The 14,974-nt window shown below is 37.0% G+C and overlaps 1 protein-coding gene across 3 annotated transcripts in view; it reads right to left on the bottom strand.

Moving 5' to 3' along the window:
* Positions 1–14,974, bottom strand: part of LOC121418684 (rho GTPase-activating protein 18-like) — a 128,854-nt gene that overhangs the window by 97,146 nt on the left and 16,734 nt on the right. For all 3 annotated transcript variants that reach the window (XM_041612690.1, XM_041612670.1, XM_041612679.1), the window contains exons 2-3: positions 8,158–8,368; positions 6,931–7,113 (exon numbers count right to left, since the gene is read on the bottom strand). In XM_041612690.1, coding sequence (XP_041468624.1) covers positions 6,931–7,108 — 178 coding nt within the window. In that variant the 5' untranslated portion in view covers positions 7,109–7,113; positions 8,158–8,368. The remainder of the gene's footprint in view (positions 1–6,930; positions 7,114–8,157; positions 8,369–14,974) is intronic.

Here is a 14,974-nt window from a genome sequence, read left to right on the forward strand (position 1 = left end):
CCTTTCGATATGAACTCTCAAAGAAAGATAAATGAAGCACTATTCCGAGAACGGCAAATAGGAAACAAAATAAAAGAGAATTCACGATTTTAATCACGAACATCTCAGATTAATAAACGAATGACCAGGATATGTTTCAAAATTGCTTTGAGATGCTAAGGAGTTAACATATATTTTATATACTTTTTGTTATGAACTCTCTAAGAAATATAAAAGAAACATTCCGACAACGGCAAAAGGAAATGAAATAGAAGTCACAAACATCTCAGATTTAATTAACGAATGATCAGGACATGTTTCAAAATTGTTTTGAGATGCTAAGGAGTTAAGATACTTGATTTACCTTTTGTTACTCTCTATAGAAATAGAAAACATTATTCTGACAACGGCGAAAAGGATATGAAAAGAGAAGTTACCGTGATGTTCCCCCTCCTTTTGTGTTTAAATATCACGCAATGAGCTAATAATGCCAGAGCACAATTATAAACAAATCCTGTTGGTGTTACCATGATATGACCTGGAAATTTTGCTCTTCGAAATTTCAGAGCATCTATGTCATCCGCGGGTAGGATTACTTCTCCCTTACTGCATAGCATACTTGTCTTCTACTCTGTTTTTAATGCTGCTGAATCTTTTTTCTATCAAATCTGATTATACCAAAGTAGGCATTTGTTATTTTTTTTATAATGCAATTTAACATCCACGCTTCGAGCGGGAAGAAAAATTATTTAAAATTTGCGCGCTCTGCAAGACTGCAAGTGTTATATACTTCGCGTGCAATCATCGCCCCCCCCCCAAATAAATCCCGGCTACGATAGTACTACACCATCAAATGGATCTTGAAGACTTGACAGAAACAGGGGCCGCGGATGCAGCTTCCGCCAATAAGGGGGGGGGGTATTTTCATCCATTTCCCTGAACTGCAGGTAAAAGCTGATTTTTTTGTGGTTCCTTTGAACAGTTCAAGATGTAGCCGTGATAGTTACTTTAATTGCTTTATTCTTACATGTTACAAGTTCATGGTTGATACTATGCCGCCATGTCGAACGTCTGCTTCAAAATTATTAACTTATGCAAATTTCAAAATTCCTTTGCCCGAAAGCCTGGGGTCCTTTGCCCCATCTTCCCCTAACCTTACCTTTCTTGTGTGTAAGAATAAAGCTTAGTAACTGTCAGAGAGCTCAAAGAAATTAACTAACAAATTATATCACACAAATAAGAGTGAGCTAAAATATTGGGGGAAATAACATGTCGTTTGCCCTGGAAATTAAACATTGTAATGAGCAATGTTTGTGCCGAAGATGATTGTGTATCACGGTTTGTATCTCGGTTTGTATCTCAGCAAAAAAAAATATATAGCGCAAAGCGTTAGCTGAAGTTATATATACTGGTCTGCTTACAGTGACTCATGAAGATGACATAGTTCAGCTCGAGCTGAAAATGATAGATCTGATCTGATACATTGAAATCTTTTCCAATAAGTTATACGAGCGCAAAGCGGGAGCTGATTTTTTTTCATCCTGATCTGGGGACAAATTAAAGGACTATCTTTATGCATATCGCTATTTAATTGTGTCATTCTCTTGTGGTTTCTCAAGTCGTATTACTTTCTGTGTATTTATATGCGTGTCTCCCCCTCGCTTTGCCAATCTCTCTTACAACATCACATAACATCACAACACAGAGGTACAACACCCGCGTATTATCTTGTATCCACTAGCACTGGCGGATCCCGGGGAGGGGGCACAGACAACCCTTGCCCCCCCCCACTTTCGAGAAGCACAATTAAAATTTGTAATGTAAAAATGCCGTGAAAACAAAAATGCTTTTTTTGAAAGTGAACATTTCATTTTTTTTTTATTTATTTCTGCTTCAGCTTGTCAAAATTTTTCTTAGACGAAATGTCATAATTTTGGGTTGAAAACCTTTTTTATCATGTTATTTTTATTTATTTTTGCTCTTGGACAAAATGTCTTTTAGGTTGAAAACAAACTACACGCATTTAAAGAAAGTGAAACACGATAAGACAAATGAGAATTCTTAAAAAGTGACACTAGTTAAAACGAGTATATTAATGAATCATGGGGAAAACAACTGAACTCCAAATCAGAACGGATCGAGCATTCTCATGATGGCACGAGACGACGAGTGTTCTGGCATCTCCGAGGTCTGGTCAAACCAAGTCACCTCCTCCGAGACTTCTTCAGTTTGTTGACTTGTCAACTAGCGCACCGTTAATCAACCCAAATCGACACCCTTGGATTTCCTGGATTTCGATCTCCAAGGGGGTGGTAAATTTCAAAATATTTACACGAGGTTTTAGTAAAACATCGGCGCGCCGATTCATCTTATTATGACAATCTTCATGATTATTGCGCTATTATCGCGTTCGTTATCGCAATAATAATGCGACGTAAGTCTACGAGGTACTTTTTTTTTGTTTTTGTTTGATATCCTTCCGCGCTGGCAATAACGCGCGTGAACGTTAATGAAAAAATAAACGCAGTGCGGGCCGGTGCGGCGTTACGTGCGTTAAGGGTGTCAACTTTATTTTGGGCGCTACTGTATATGGAAATCCATCAATGTCACAATTTTTCCTACAGGAAATTTGGCAATGTCCACTTGTACATATGCATACAAAGAGGAGCACATTGCATTGTCAAGAACAAACGAATCTAGAAAACATTTGGGCAAACAGTTATGAATGTTGACATTTCTGGCTTTCCATAGCTGCAGTTGATCCGTCAATCGTAACTCATTGCAAGACGGCTGATGTGTGAAGATGTTATCACCAAAATACTCAAAGGTGAACCCCCATTCTATAAACATTAAGTATTTCAATTAATAAGAGAAACACCAAGTAGGCATGATAATGATCATGTCATCAAAATGTGATACAAGAGATAGAGAAGATATAAAACTGCATGTAAAGATGATAATTATAGTACAGTAGTAGGCCTATCCACTAGTAATAAATGTCATATTTTTTCAAGGTATCCATTTCAGTGCTTAAAGCTGTTCTACCTGTACAAGCAGACCCTCCTAACATGATGTTTTAGACACCGTTCTCATTGTACCTTTTTAAACTGGTTCACTGGAAACCGGATCAGGAAACCAGTATTAAAGATCGCTTTGATAGCATTTCCATTTCATCATCAAAAAGTGGTTTTCAAAACCACGTACTTCACGTAGACAATCTTGTTGGCTGTTGCTATGAGAACCCTCTCAGTGGGGTGACATGACATCTTCCCATCGAAATTTGAAATCGCAGCGTACGAGGTCCATATACAGTATGTGGAGTAGCGCGCTCAAACTGTGCGAAGATTGCTTCCCGAAGTGTCCTCACTTATGATAAAACCAGTTTAAAGAGGCAAAGCGATCTTTAAAACTACATCACGAGGTGGTTTTCTGAACCGGTTTGGAAGATCGCTTCTAAGATCGCTTCTACCGTTCTCATAACATGTTAACCAAGTTTCCATTAAACTAGTTTTAGGATGGTAGTGAGAACTGTGTCATTGTTACCCCGGAAGATGGATTATCGACTGCATATACTGTAGTACAAATTCCTGAGAATTGCCAAATCAAAGCTATATTGCTACACATCATCATGTAACTTCTAACATTTTCAAATAGTAACCTCTATGACCTTTGACCTCATGATTTTAATCAGGTCACTGTCACTAACATACGACCAGCTTGTGAAACTACATGTAATCCTTGAGGTGTAATTTCAATAAAATCATTACTGCTCTTTGATTTTTCTTCTCTTTTTATTCTAAACAGCTTGTTGTTTGGTGAGTTTATTCTGTTGCTGTTAACTTTACTTCATATGACCAGGTTGTACATGTAGGTAACACCCAAAGATAAATCTATACATCCTTTAAATAAGTTCTAATCCCTGGGCGAGAACTCAACTTGAAAAATTGTAACCTTTTTACTTTTTTACACATACTCTACATCTACCTGTGCCTACGTGTGGTTTGCTTCACCATATTCTTTGAAATTCTATTTCAATGTTGTTGTTTTTTAGAGTTGGCACACCCAGTTGGCCTTCGAGATGGAGGGCCAAGACATGCGCAATGTCGAATATTCAATGACAATGTCTATTTTTCCCTAATACCGTTACCATGGCAACCTCAGATGCAACTTGGGAGTAGCAGAAATAATTCTCTCTCAGAATGGCACTATGCATGGTTGTATGAGATTGGGGATATAAATAAAAGTGACTGCTAGAACATTGCATGAAAGAGATACAGAGATGGAAATTGCCATTTAAAGCATCAGAAAGCTAAGCTAGGAGAAGTCATTGCGTGTAAATAATGGCTTTCAGTCCAATATTCTCTCTCTCCTTTCCTCGAGCATGAACGGAAGTCACTTCACACAGTCAAATATCTCAAATTACAAGTTTATCATACATACCAGTTGATGAATTTATTTTGGATGTACAAAATGGTTACCAGAGCTGCAAACTTTTGGAAAATAGAATTATGGAGGATTTGCATACATGTGACATCAAATCATGCGTGCATAGCACACATCTTTATCACAATCATCCTCACCACCAAATACAAGACTCATCTCAAACAACAAGGTTCCAAGCTTTTCAAAAAAACAAAATTCCCTGATTTTTCCATGATGATGTTTAAAAATTCCCTGATAATTAGTTGAACCCATTTCCAGTTTCACATGTTTTTTAAGTTGTTGCAGTGAATGACATGTAAAAAAAACAAAAACAAAAAACAACATAACCAGAGATTCACATGGATGTTGTTTTGATATACAACAAAATATACCAGTCTGATTGACTACCGTGCTTTCGCCTTTTAGGTCGATCAAATTTCCTGATTATTCCCTTTTTTGAGGCTTTTTTCCTGATTTGAGGAATTTTTTAAATCAAATTCCCTGATTTTTCCATGACTGGAAAAAATTAAATAATTTTTCCTAATTTCCCTGATAGGCTGGGAACCCTGAACAAGTTTAACCCACACAAAATTCTTTTATTGTGACCATTTCACTGACACAGAATACAATCAAACACTCTTTCCTGTGGTGATATAACGGTGAATGCATCTATAAATATCATGTTTACCTGCAATACAGCCAGATGAAGACCACTCTGAATATTTAGAGAATAACTATTGATAGTGGTTGTCATGGAAACATAGATGTCACCAAAATTACAGTGAATGGATGGAAAGCACGCTTATTTCTCACAATCCAAGAAAAATATGTTGAAATATCAATGTAGGTATTTTTCTAAGTCAAACTTGGGACAAGTGTAGGCCTTCAAGATGATGAACATTAAATAATTTAAGACAGACACAAAAAATGTGAAAATTTGTGCAACAGTGTCTCCTATTTTGTATGAAAAAAAAATCAGATCAAATCACACATTTCCACTTGAAAAATATGTTTATTTGTACAAGTATGTTCTTATTTCACTTTCACTTTGTAGCTGTTGTTGTTGTTGTTATTGTTCTAGTAATATGCTAGTATATTCTGATGATATGCTAGTATTGTTCCTGGTGACTCTGTCCCTTTTGTTCTTATTCAAAAAAATATCAGAAAAAAGAATTACCTCAAAAAAAGTTTCAGTCTCTTCTGGTATAAGCATTCAAGTATATATACGAACGAATATGAAAGTATCAGACACCCTCATTTATCAACACACTAATAAAGGTGTTAAAACTTAAAACCTACCATTAAAAATGTTGAATATCACCACCTGTAGTGTCATTCGTCTTGTGTTATCAATTCACAACATTATAAAAGTGTAGCATGTTAATTATGCCTATACCCTAATAAGTGTTAAAGGGGAATGAAACCTTGGAACAAATAGGCCTGTGTAGAAACAGAAAAATCAAAGAATAAGAATAAAGAAAGTTTGAGAAAAATCAGACAAATAATGAGAAAGTTATGAGCATTTGAATATTGCAATCACTAATGCTATGGAGATCCTCCCATTGGCAATGCGACAAGGAGGTGTGATGTCACTGATGAACAACTTTCCCTTTGGTGGACTATAAAATACCCTCAAAATGTCTCTTTTTGCTTTTTCTTATGATGATACAAACTCTTTATCCATGATGTATTCTTAAAAAATATGTATTACATGCCCTCATGTAGAAAGAACACATGATCTAGGGATAGATGTGATAAAAGAGGCAATTCAAGTGAAATATAAACTAAATGGGGAGTTATTCACAAGTGACATCACACATCTTTGTTGCATTGCAATTTGCTATCTCCATAGCAATAGTGATCGCAATATTCAAATGCTCATAACTTTCTCATTATTTGACCGATTTTTCTCAAACTTTTGTTGATCTGTTTCTTTGATTTTTCTGTTTTCACACAAGCTATCTTGTTCCAATGGTTTCATTTTCCTTTAAATTCTATTGTTGAAGGTGTTGATGTCTATGAACTATAATCTTATTCCTCTCTCTTTTTTAAAAGGGGTGAAGAGTTCCCAGTTAGCACTTCAGTGTTATAATCTTATTTAATGAAGTGAGAATTCCATTCCCAATTGACGAAAGTGTCAAAAGCATCATTTTGTTATAACTAAAATGAGGATGAGATGAACAACAGGACTCTATTGTCCAGAAACTATATACCTGTAGACCAGCTAAACCAGTGTTATAATAAACATAGTTTCTCTACATGTATTAATACTAGTACAATTTAATTTTTTCGGAAAGTATACTCTGGAAGTTTACTCGTCATGATGAAAAACTAGACATTCCAGATGAGATGGCTTTCCAAATATTTCACAAACACGGAGTAAATTTCATATGATTTTGAGATGAAAATCTGAGGGGTTTTTTTACACAGGCTGGTGGAGATGAGCTTATAGAGCATGACTCTCAATACCCCTTGACAATGGATTTAGAGAAACCATGATTAAAAAAAATAGTGGAAAAATAAACCTACCTGAGGTACACGACACCCGACTCTCTAGTCGTTCAAATGATCGTTCCAAACTGGAGGAGTCACCATTGGTGACATCTGTAGTGATGATGGTCGAGGATCGTTTGATTTCTTCCAACTCTGAGAAGTATGTGCTTAGCTCCCCGCTCCCAGGCTCACTTTGCTCAGGAGAGTCCATCATGGATTCTGTCAAGATCAGATGATATCAATTGCGGTAAGTTCTTAATTATGATCGAACCACATGACTGACTAAAATGTGCAATCAAGTCTGGATCCGTTGAATTTCCATATAAGTAAAATAATCATGTAAGTGACAGGAATTTTTCAGACCACATTATGCCAAACAAAATTAATTACCTGCCCCCCCCCCTTACTAAAACATCAGTCACATTTGCTCTACAGCGAGTTGAAAACTGCTGTTTTATTCCTTTTTATTCAAACCACCTAGGCCTATACATAGCTGGTACACGAAATGTTGAAACTGGCGTTTTCAAGGGTGACACGACATTTGCTCCTGCTGCATTTGCTCCGGTCTCAATATTTCAGGGGGCATAGGGTTAGAGTTAAGATTGTAATTGAGTTTTTTGGTTCAGAATGATGTGAAGATAGCTAGTAGGGTTTGTTTAGTTTTGGAGATTAGATTTTATGTTTGGCTTAACGTGCAGATTTCCTATCGTCGGAGTTGTCGCCAGAGCGAATGTCATGGAACCGTTTTCAACTCGCCGTAAGGCCGCCGTAGAGCAAATGTGACTGAGGTATTAGAGCTGTGACTGATTTAATCACCCTCTTGCTCATCTATGGAAATACAACAATGTCATAATTTTCCATGTAGGAAATGAACACAACGAAGAGGTTATCCAATATCATGAAAACTTTCTTGGGTGGTGCAATCATTTTGTACTGTTCATTTTAATAATTGATGTGACCAAGCATTGATCAACATGTACATGTACACTGCATCATGGTATTGTATATAGAGTATATCCCAAATCAACTTTGGACAAATCCCTTTAAAATCCATCTTACCAAATAACTTTATAACAAGGGTCAAACGTGGCTCCACGACTTCACTTCTGGGAAAATATTAGCTGAATTGGGATGTAAGTTTCCAAAAATGTCATCAGTTGGGTTGTTACACTATTCTCTTCAGTTTTTGCCGTGCCATTTAAAAACAAAATCAATGACCTCCACCTATCACCAACCCTCAATATCATCTTCAATTCTACTTACAGTACTATAATGTGAGTGGTCGACTTTTATCTTGATGTGACAACCCCAGGGACTGGCGTGCCTGATGTGATGTGACATAAATGTAGACGATACACTAGAGCTTTCATGGTCAGTGACAGTCAGTAGCCATGTAATTCCATTGCATCATAACTGAAATTCTCCAAATTGTGGTCCTGATGATTATTGATAAGAGAGCAGGATACAATGTAACCTGGATGGGAGAGAGTGAAATTGAAAACAAATTTTAAAAGACAATGGTAAAAATGGGATATGACCACCAAACTTTGAAAATAAAAATCAATATTCCTATACTTTTTTTGTAGCAAAGGTGTTATTCAGGGAATAAACTGAAATGTTCAATACCCATTTACCTCAACTGGGTTGAGTGCAGCACATGATAAATTTCTTGTTGAATAGAAATATGCCTTGAGTAAGATTTGAACCTACGACCTTCTGATTGCAAGATATAAGACCACTGCACCATGTTAATTATAAACCAATGTGAATCATGAACAATACCACATGATTTATTCACTTGAAAATAATAAATAGCCTCTCTTGGCAGAAACAGGAAATTGGTTCTTGATAATACATGTATGCACAAAGGTGGCTCTACATGTATACTAATACTGATCAAGCCTTTACATACATGAACATGACAGGCCTATTAAAAGACATCAAACAAAAGATAATGCGTTATCAACTTAACAGAGATCCTTTGTACATATACATATAGACATAGACCTAGATGTTTTTAAACACAGGGTCCTTATCAGTAGACAACATGTTTTCTATGAGTTACATCAATGACAGGAGGGCCTTGCGGTGTACCTGCTAAAATCATCAGACACTCGGGATTACCGAATGCTGCTGTATTTTCAGCTGGGAATTTTAGGGCGAGTGGTATAAAGGGAATCACCCCAAAAGTCACAAAGTCACAAACAAAAAAAAGCTGATAAGGTACAGACCCAATTATTTTGTAATATCAAAATGCAATAAAAATGTACTAAGATGATATTGTGCCCTCTCCACCACCCTTTGTGCCGGTCTTTGCCTGTATCACAGGCAAGGGGATCTGTTAGGCCTATATCATGCTGGCATGAGTAGTTGGTACATGTAGTTGGTTAACAATGGATTGCTATATATACATAGTAGGGCTGTTATCGATACCCGGGGGCCACTTACATTGATGAGTGGATACCATGCGTGACCAAAAACATGTAAAAAGGATGTCTTTTCACGATAGGGCACGTTACGTACGTAACGTGAAAAGGGTGTCAAAAACACAAAAATAATGAAAAATGGTATCTATTTCGCTAGGAAAATTATGTGTTAAGGTTAGAATTTGCGGGGATGATTTAACAAAATTAAAATGTTTTATAAAGGATGTCCTTTTTGCCCCAACACTTTGTGTTTAGAGTCCGATTAGCGCGAGGTGTAGAAGGTGGGGTCATAGTAAACCAAATAAGGTAAAGCCGACCCGTAACAATAAAACATTCCTCTACTTGTTCAGGGGTTCATTTCAGGGAATATTTGCCAAGAGTATCGTTTTGTTTCCAATACTTGTTACATGTAAGGGTAGGGTTTCACACACCAATACTTGTTAAGGGGTGCATTTTCAGAATATGGAAATTACGTGTTTAGGGTGCTTTCCGAGACGCAATGGTTGCGCATGGGATCCACTCGTGAATGGAAGTGGCCCCCCGGTATCGATAATGACTTTATCGCTAGTCCTGTCGATAATTGCCTGTTTTTTTGCCACTTAGCAATATTGATAACCTTTCTCTCATTGATAAAACCTGCTATTACGTAGGGACACAGTGATTTTCCTAAATATCACATAATTCACAAAAAGAGCCCTTGAAAATCGCTTTTCAAACGGAAAATCACGGATACATATTTTTCCTCAAACTGCACAAAACAGCAACAGAAATTACTCCAAAATCTCAACAAATACGGATACAAAATACAAGCCACAAATTACGATCTCCTGCCAGTCCAAACATCGTGACTGCACTCGACTCCATTCAATCAATTCAAAAACATCACAAGCGCAAGCTGAATTTTGCAAAGTACCAACTATAAATTTAGAAGGCAGCTAGCACACAGCCATGTGTTGCTGGCCTCTACATGTACGTTCAAAGATGTACAGCACGATATCAAAATGTCCAAAAACCCCAAAATTGTCGATATAACTTCATTCAACCCTAAAATAATGCTAATAACGTGAAAGGGGAGGATGTATTTATGCTAAATATGTTTGTTAATAGATGATATATAGTCATTTACATCCGATGAACGCAGATTTTACAGCGTTCTTGGTACAGTGGCAAAAACAAATTTTGACCAATGTATGTGACATCGCTATAATGCATAAATAACGGTATTGATTATGTTCTTTTGTCAATAGTTATCGATATCGATAAGATATTTTTAGCATGATATCGACAGAGAATTTTCTCAACAGTAACAGCCCTAGAACATAGTTCCTTCCAGGTGATAAACCAAGTTCAATTTCCTGGAGATCAAAAGTTGAACAGGGTACACTTTTACCCTTTTTACACAGGCTAAAATTTCCTTAACCCCGTACTATAGGTGGGGCTAAATGGCAATTTAGCCCCACCTATAGTACGGGGTTAAGCTTAGCCCACTTTCTTTTTACACAGCATTTTTGCACAGTGGGCTAACCCCACCTATAGTACAGGATTATATGGCCCTGCAAAAAAGCAGGGTTATCCCACCAATTGCGGTGCTAAGAGCAATAGTACGGGGTTAAGATCGCATGTGTAAAACGAAAGTGGGCTAAGCTTAACCCCGTACTATAGGTGGGGCTAAATGGCAATTTGGCCCCACCTATAGTACGGGGTTAAGGAAATTGTAGCGTGTGTAAAAAGTGTACGAGTGAAGTACTTGTACTACGAATGATCGATAAAACCACTAGTCCGGGGTTAGCGAGTTTCGTGTGTGAAAAGCAAGCATTCCTTATCCGGGGTTAGCAATAACAATTTGGCATGTGTGAAAAGGAAAAAAAATAGTACGGGGTTAAGGATAGTACGGGGTTAGCAATAGTCCGGGGTTAAGAAAATCCTGTGTAAAAAGGGTATCTATGACCCAGGGAAGCTAGTTTATGGATATCCTGCTCAGACCAAAAGCCATATTCTGTCCTCAAGTAAACTGAGGAATACAATGAATGTATTATTCTCAATACTAGTACTCACCAAAATATGACCTTACAGGTAATATCAGAAGTAGCTGCTTCCAGACCAACTATAAGTTAAAAAATACTACAGTAGGTATATGTACTCTCTGGTCGGAAAATTTACCCTGGTCTACCCTGTTATGAAAATATCAGTTATTTTTGCTGGTGTGAAAAAAAAAATATGAATGAAGTGCTGCCCTGCCTGATGAGTAACAGTACCTACCACACTGCTCAGTTCTAAAGCTTAGCTGGATTATCTTGGAAGTTTGTTTCTTCGAATTTCTGTCTTTGGGTGCATTATGCGCTACTTTTTTACCCTAGAATGATTTGAATCATGATTCAAATCATGATTCTGCAGAATCACAATTGCGTTTAGTCAAACGAAAAATGTCGTATAAATGTAATTGTGATTTGAATCATGATTCTATGACGTCACTGTGTCGGGCTTCTCGCGGTTTGACCCTTGCCAAGCTCAAGGCATGTGCTATTATATGTGCTATGCATGAATTTCTTGTCAGGTGCATATAACTTCAAGTTCTGTGTTGGTCATCGCATCGTCCACTGCTTTTCTTTCTTTTTTTTGTCATAGCTTCAACTTAAAGTTCTAGTAAATGAACTAACTGGACAGACAATGATCTCAGTTGTTGTTAACAGTGTCAATATTGAATTGAATCTATGCTGAAATTCACTTCCAAACACCATTTACGATAAATCGACAAGGTGAATAGAAGTAAACGAAATGAGGTATAAAGACTGAATTCTGGAAGCAAGACTGATTTTTTGAGAGCCGAAACACAAGCGAAAAAGTTAACCTATTATCGGGTGTCAAACTGCGCACTGTGATGCGCGCTGGATCGGCCCGAATCGGAAGAGTAACAGCGTTAGAATGAAGGTTGTCTAAACCCAGATTCTGTGGTATTGTGATTCATGTTTGTGTTTTGAAACATGATTCAAATCATGATTCTGGCTTGGGGTTGCATAAACACAGTCTTTGAATGCATCTAACATGTATGCCTAATTATTGTTTGCTTGAATGTGTTATTGATATTTTCATTTAAAATGAAACTGTTTGCAGGTAAGGGGGTGTCCTTGCTCTTGCCAAACTGAGTCACACCTGTTGGGTTATTCAAAAACCAACATTTCTTTTTCACCTCAGGAGGGTACTGAGCCTAGTGTTGGAGTTAATGAGAAAATTCTATTCAATCTGAGCAGTTTTGTGATTAAACACAATTTTTTATGATCGCTCACAAAATGCCAATCAAATCATTGTTCTATCAGCATATTGCTTAACATTCTCTACTACATACATGTATACCACTAAAAATAATAATAGCAGTGCTTTGTATCCTCAAGCAAAAAGCGCTTTATGAATCCAGCTTTATTATCATTATTAAAAATCACAGTAAGAAAATAACACTTGATTTGTGTCTTTGCTTCATTACCCCCACTTCCATTGCAAAAGTGTGGTGGTAAAAATCTCTGTCAGAGCATTACATTCTGCTCTCAGGCAAACAATAGTTTTACGCCCTTTTCAGACAAAGAATACAATAATTGACAAAGTAGGCCTAATGTCAATAAAAACATAATGTACATGTAAGAGATTTTTTTTCCTTTATACATAATGCAAATGCATGACTCTTCAATGTCAACACTTGTTGTACCTGCGGTCTGTAAGTTTCTTATTTCTCTCTCTTTTTACCACTCTCTCTACTTCTCTCTCCCGCTCTCTCCTCATTACAACATACAGTCAATACTCCTGCCAACGCTATTCTTTCTCAAGTGGAAAATGAAGGACATTTATGAAAAAGGAAAAAAAAAATCTCAATCCATAATGAAGTTGTTTAAACAAAGCAGAATTACGACAAAGTTAGCAGGACTTTTCAATCTGTTATTCAGGAAATCCCAAAAGTAGGAAACAAATGTTCACTTGTATCACTTGTAGTAGGTATATGCTTTACATGTACGATGGTGCTGAAAAGTTTGGGTACCCCACCAGAAAATGAACATATTACAAGTGTTCATGTTATACCATTTCTTAGACATTGATTGAAAATTCAGGTAATTTACATCCAATAAAGTTTGTTTCTCTGGGCTCGTCGAACAATATTGTTGTCTACTCCTTCAGCTTAATAGGTGGTTTCAGACCGCCTTGAAGTTCGTCAGTTCCAGGTATTCTCTGATCGGGAAATTTACCCCGATCAGAAAATACCAGGTATTTTGGTCATGTGAAAGCAAACTATGCGTAATTTTCCTGAAAGAAAATATCCGCTATTAGGTACTTGGCGAAATTACGAGAACTTTCCAGGGATTTTTCCAAGGTCGTAGGTATTTTGGCGATGTGAAAGCAATTTACGGGAACTTTCAGCCCAGTGTGTCGTTGGGCGCGGGCGTCGTGGGTGGCTGCTGGGCTAGTGATTTTGAATCTCGCGCCTTGCCTGCTTATCAGATCATTCTGCACATGCTCGTAACTTCAGGAACTTATCCCGAAATGTATACATTTCGGGGCGGTGTGAATGCAGGAATAATTAATGGGTATCTTTTAGCCTAAAAAAATCTTGTAATTCAACGGGGATTCTTATGATCGAGGCGGTTTGAAACCACCTAATGAGTGCATTTTCTGGTAGGATTCACTAACTTTCGAGCACCACTGTTTATATGTAACATGCAATTTGGTTTTCACAATCTCAATCATTCCATTTGTTGGTGAAAGTTTTCTTTTGGATAACATGCTGCACTCCATGGTAAAATGCTACAGTAGAAGTAGTTATCCATGTTTTAAAATCTGGTTTAGTCTCCAACGGCCGGGGAGGCTACATGTAGATTCACCTCGCACTCACCACCTCCCTCCACCTTACTCCTCCCGGGGCACCCTCTCTCCCTCAACTCAACCCTCCAACTCTCCACCACTTGCTTCTTAGATGCCTTCTTCGGTTGCCCCCTCAAAGGGGAAGTTCACCCACATGAAAAGTTTGGCGTGAAAACACCAGATTAAAAAATAATAACAAAATATAGAAGGTTTTAGGAAAATCCATTACAAAAACTAGATTCAGAGAGTTATTAGAATTTTATTAATTGTAATCATATACATGTAAAAGCAACTGCCCCTTATGTTTGAAATATAAAATGCATCAATTTACATGTTTTAATGGTTCATGTAGACCATTTTTTCTTTCAAGAGCGGGTGTGAAGTGATTAGTCAGTTGATATACTATAGATATTGAAATAAAACCATTTTCATTTTTTAACTACATTTCATTGATTTTTTACTACACAATACATGAGGAAGCCGCTGGTATGACGTCACAAATCAAAATAGGTCAAATTCTATATAACTTTCTTAATCTTTGATGACGTGCCCTTGAACCTTTACCAATATTTTTAGTTATTTTTTTCTAGTATGTTTACCATACTTTTGTTAGGGTAAACTTCCCCTTTAGGAGCAAATTTTAGTCACACTTTTAGGGCTACATCTAAACTGTGTCATCAACTCTTCTACACTAAAAAAAATACAATATGCATGACATTTTTTTCCATCTTCAGTATCCCAATTGAACAATTCAAATTGCATAATCCATAAATCAAATTGACAATAATTACACTAGTTGAAGTGATTAGTTC

This window comes from Lytechinus variegatus, chromosome 1 (assembly GCF_018143015.1).
Source record: "Lytechinus variegatus isolate NC3 chromosome 1, Lvar_3.0, whole genome shotgun sequence".
Classification (NCBI taxonomy): Eukaryota; Metazoa; Echinodermata; class Echinoidea; order Temnopleuroida; family Toxopneustidae; genus Lytechinus; species Lytechinus variegatus.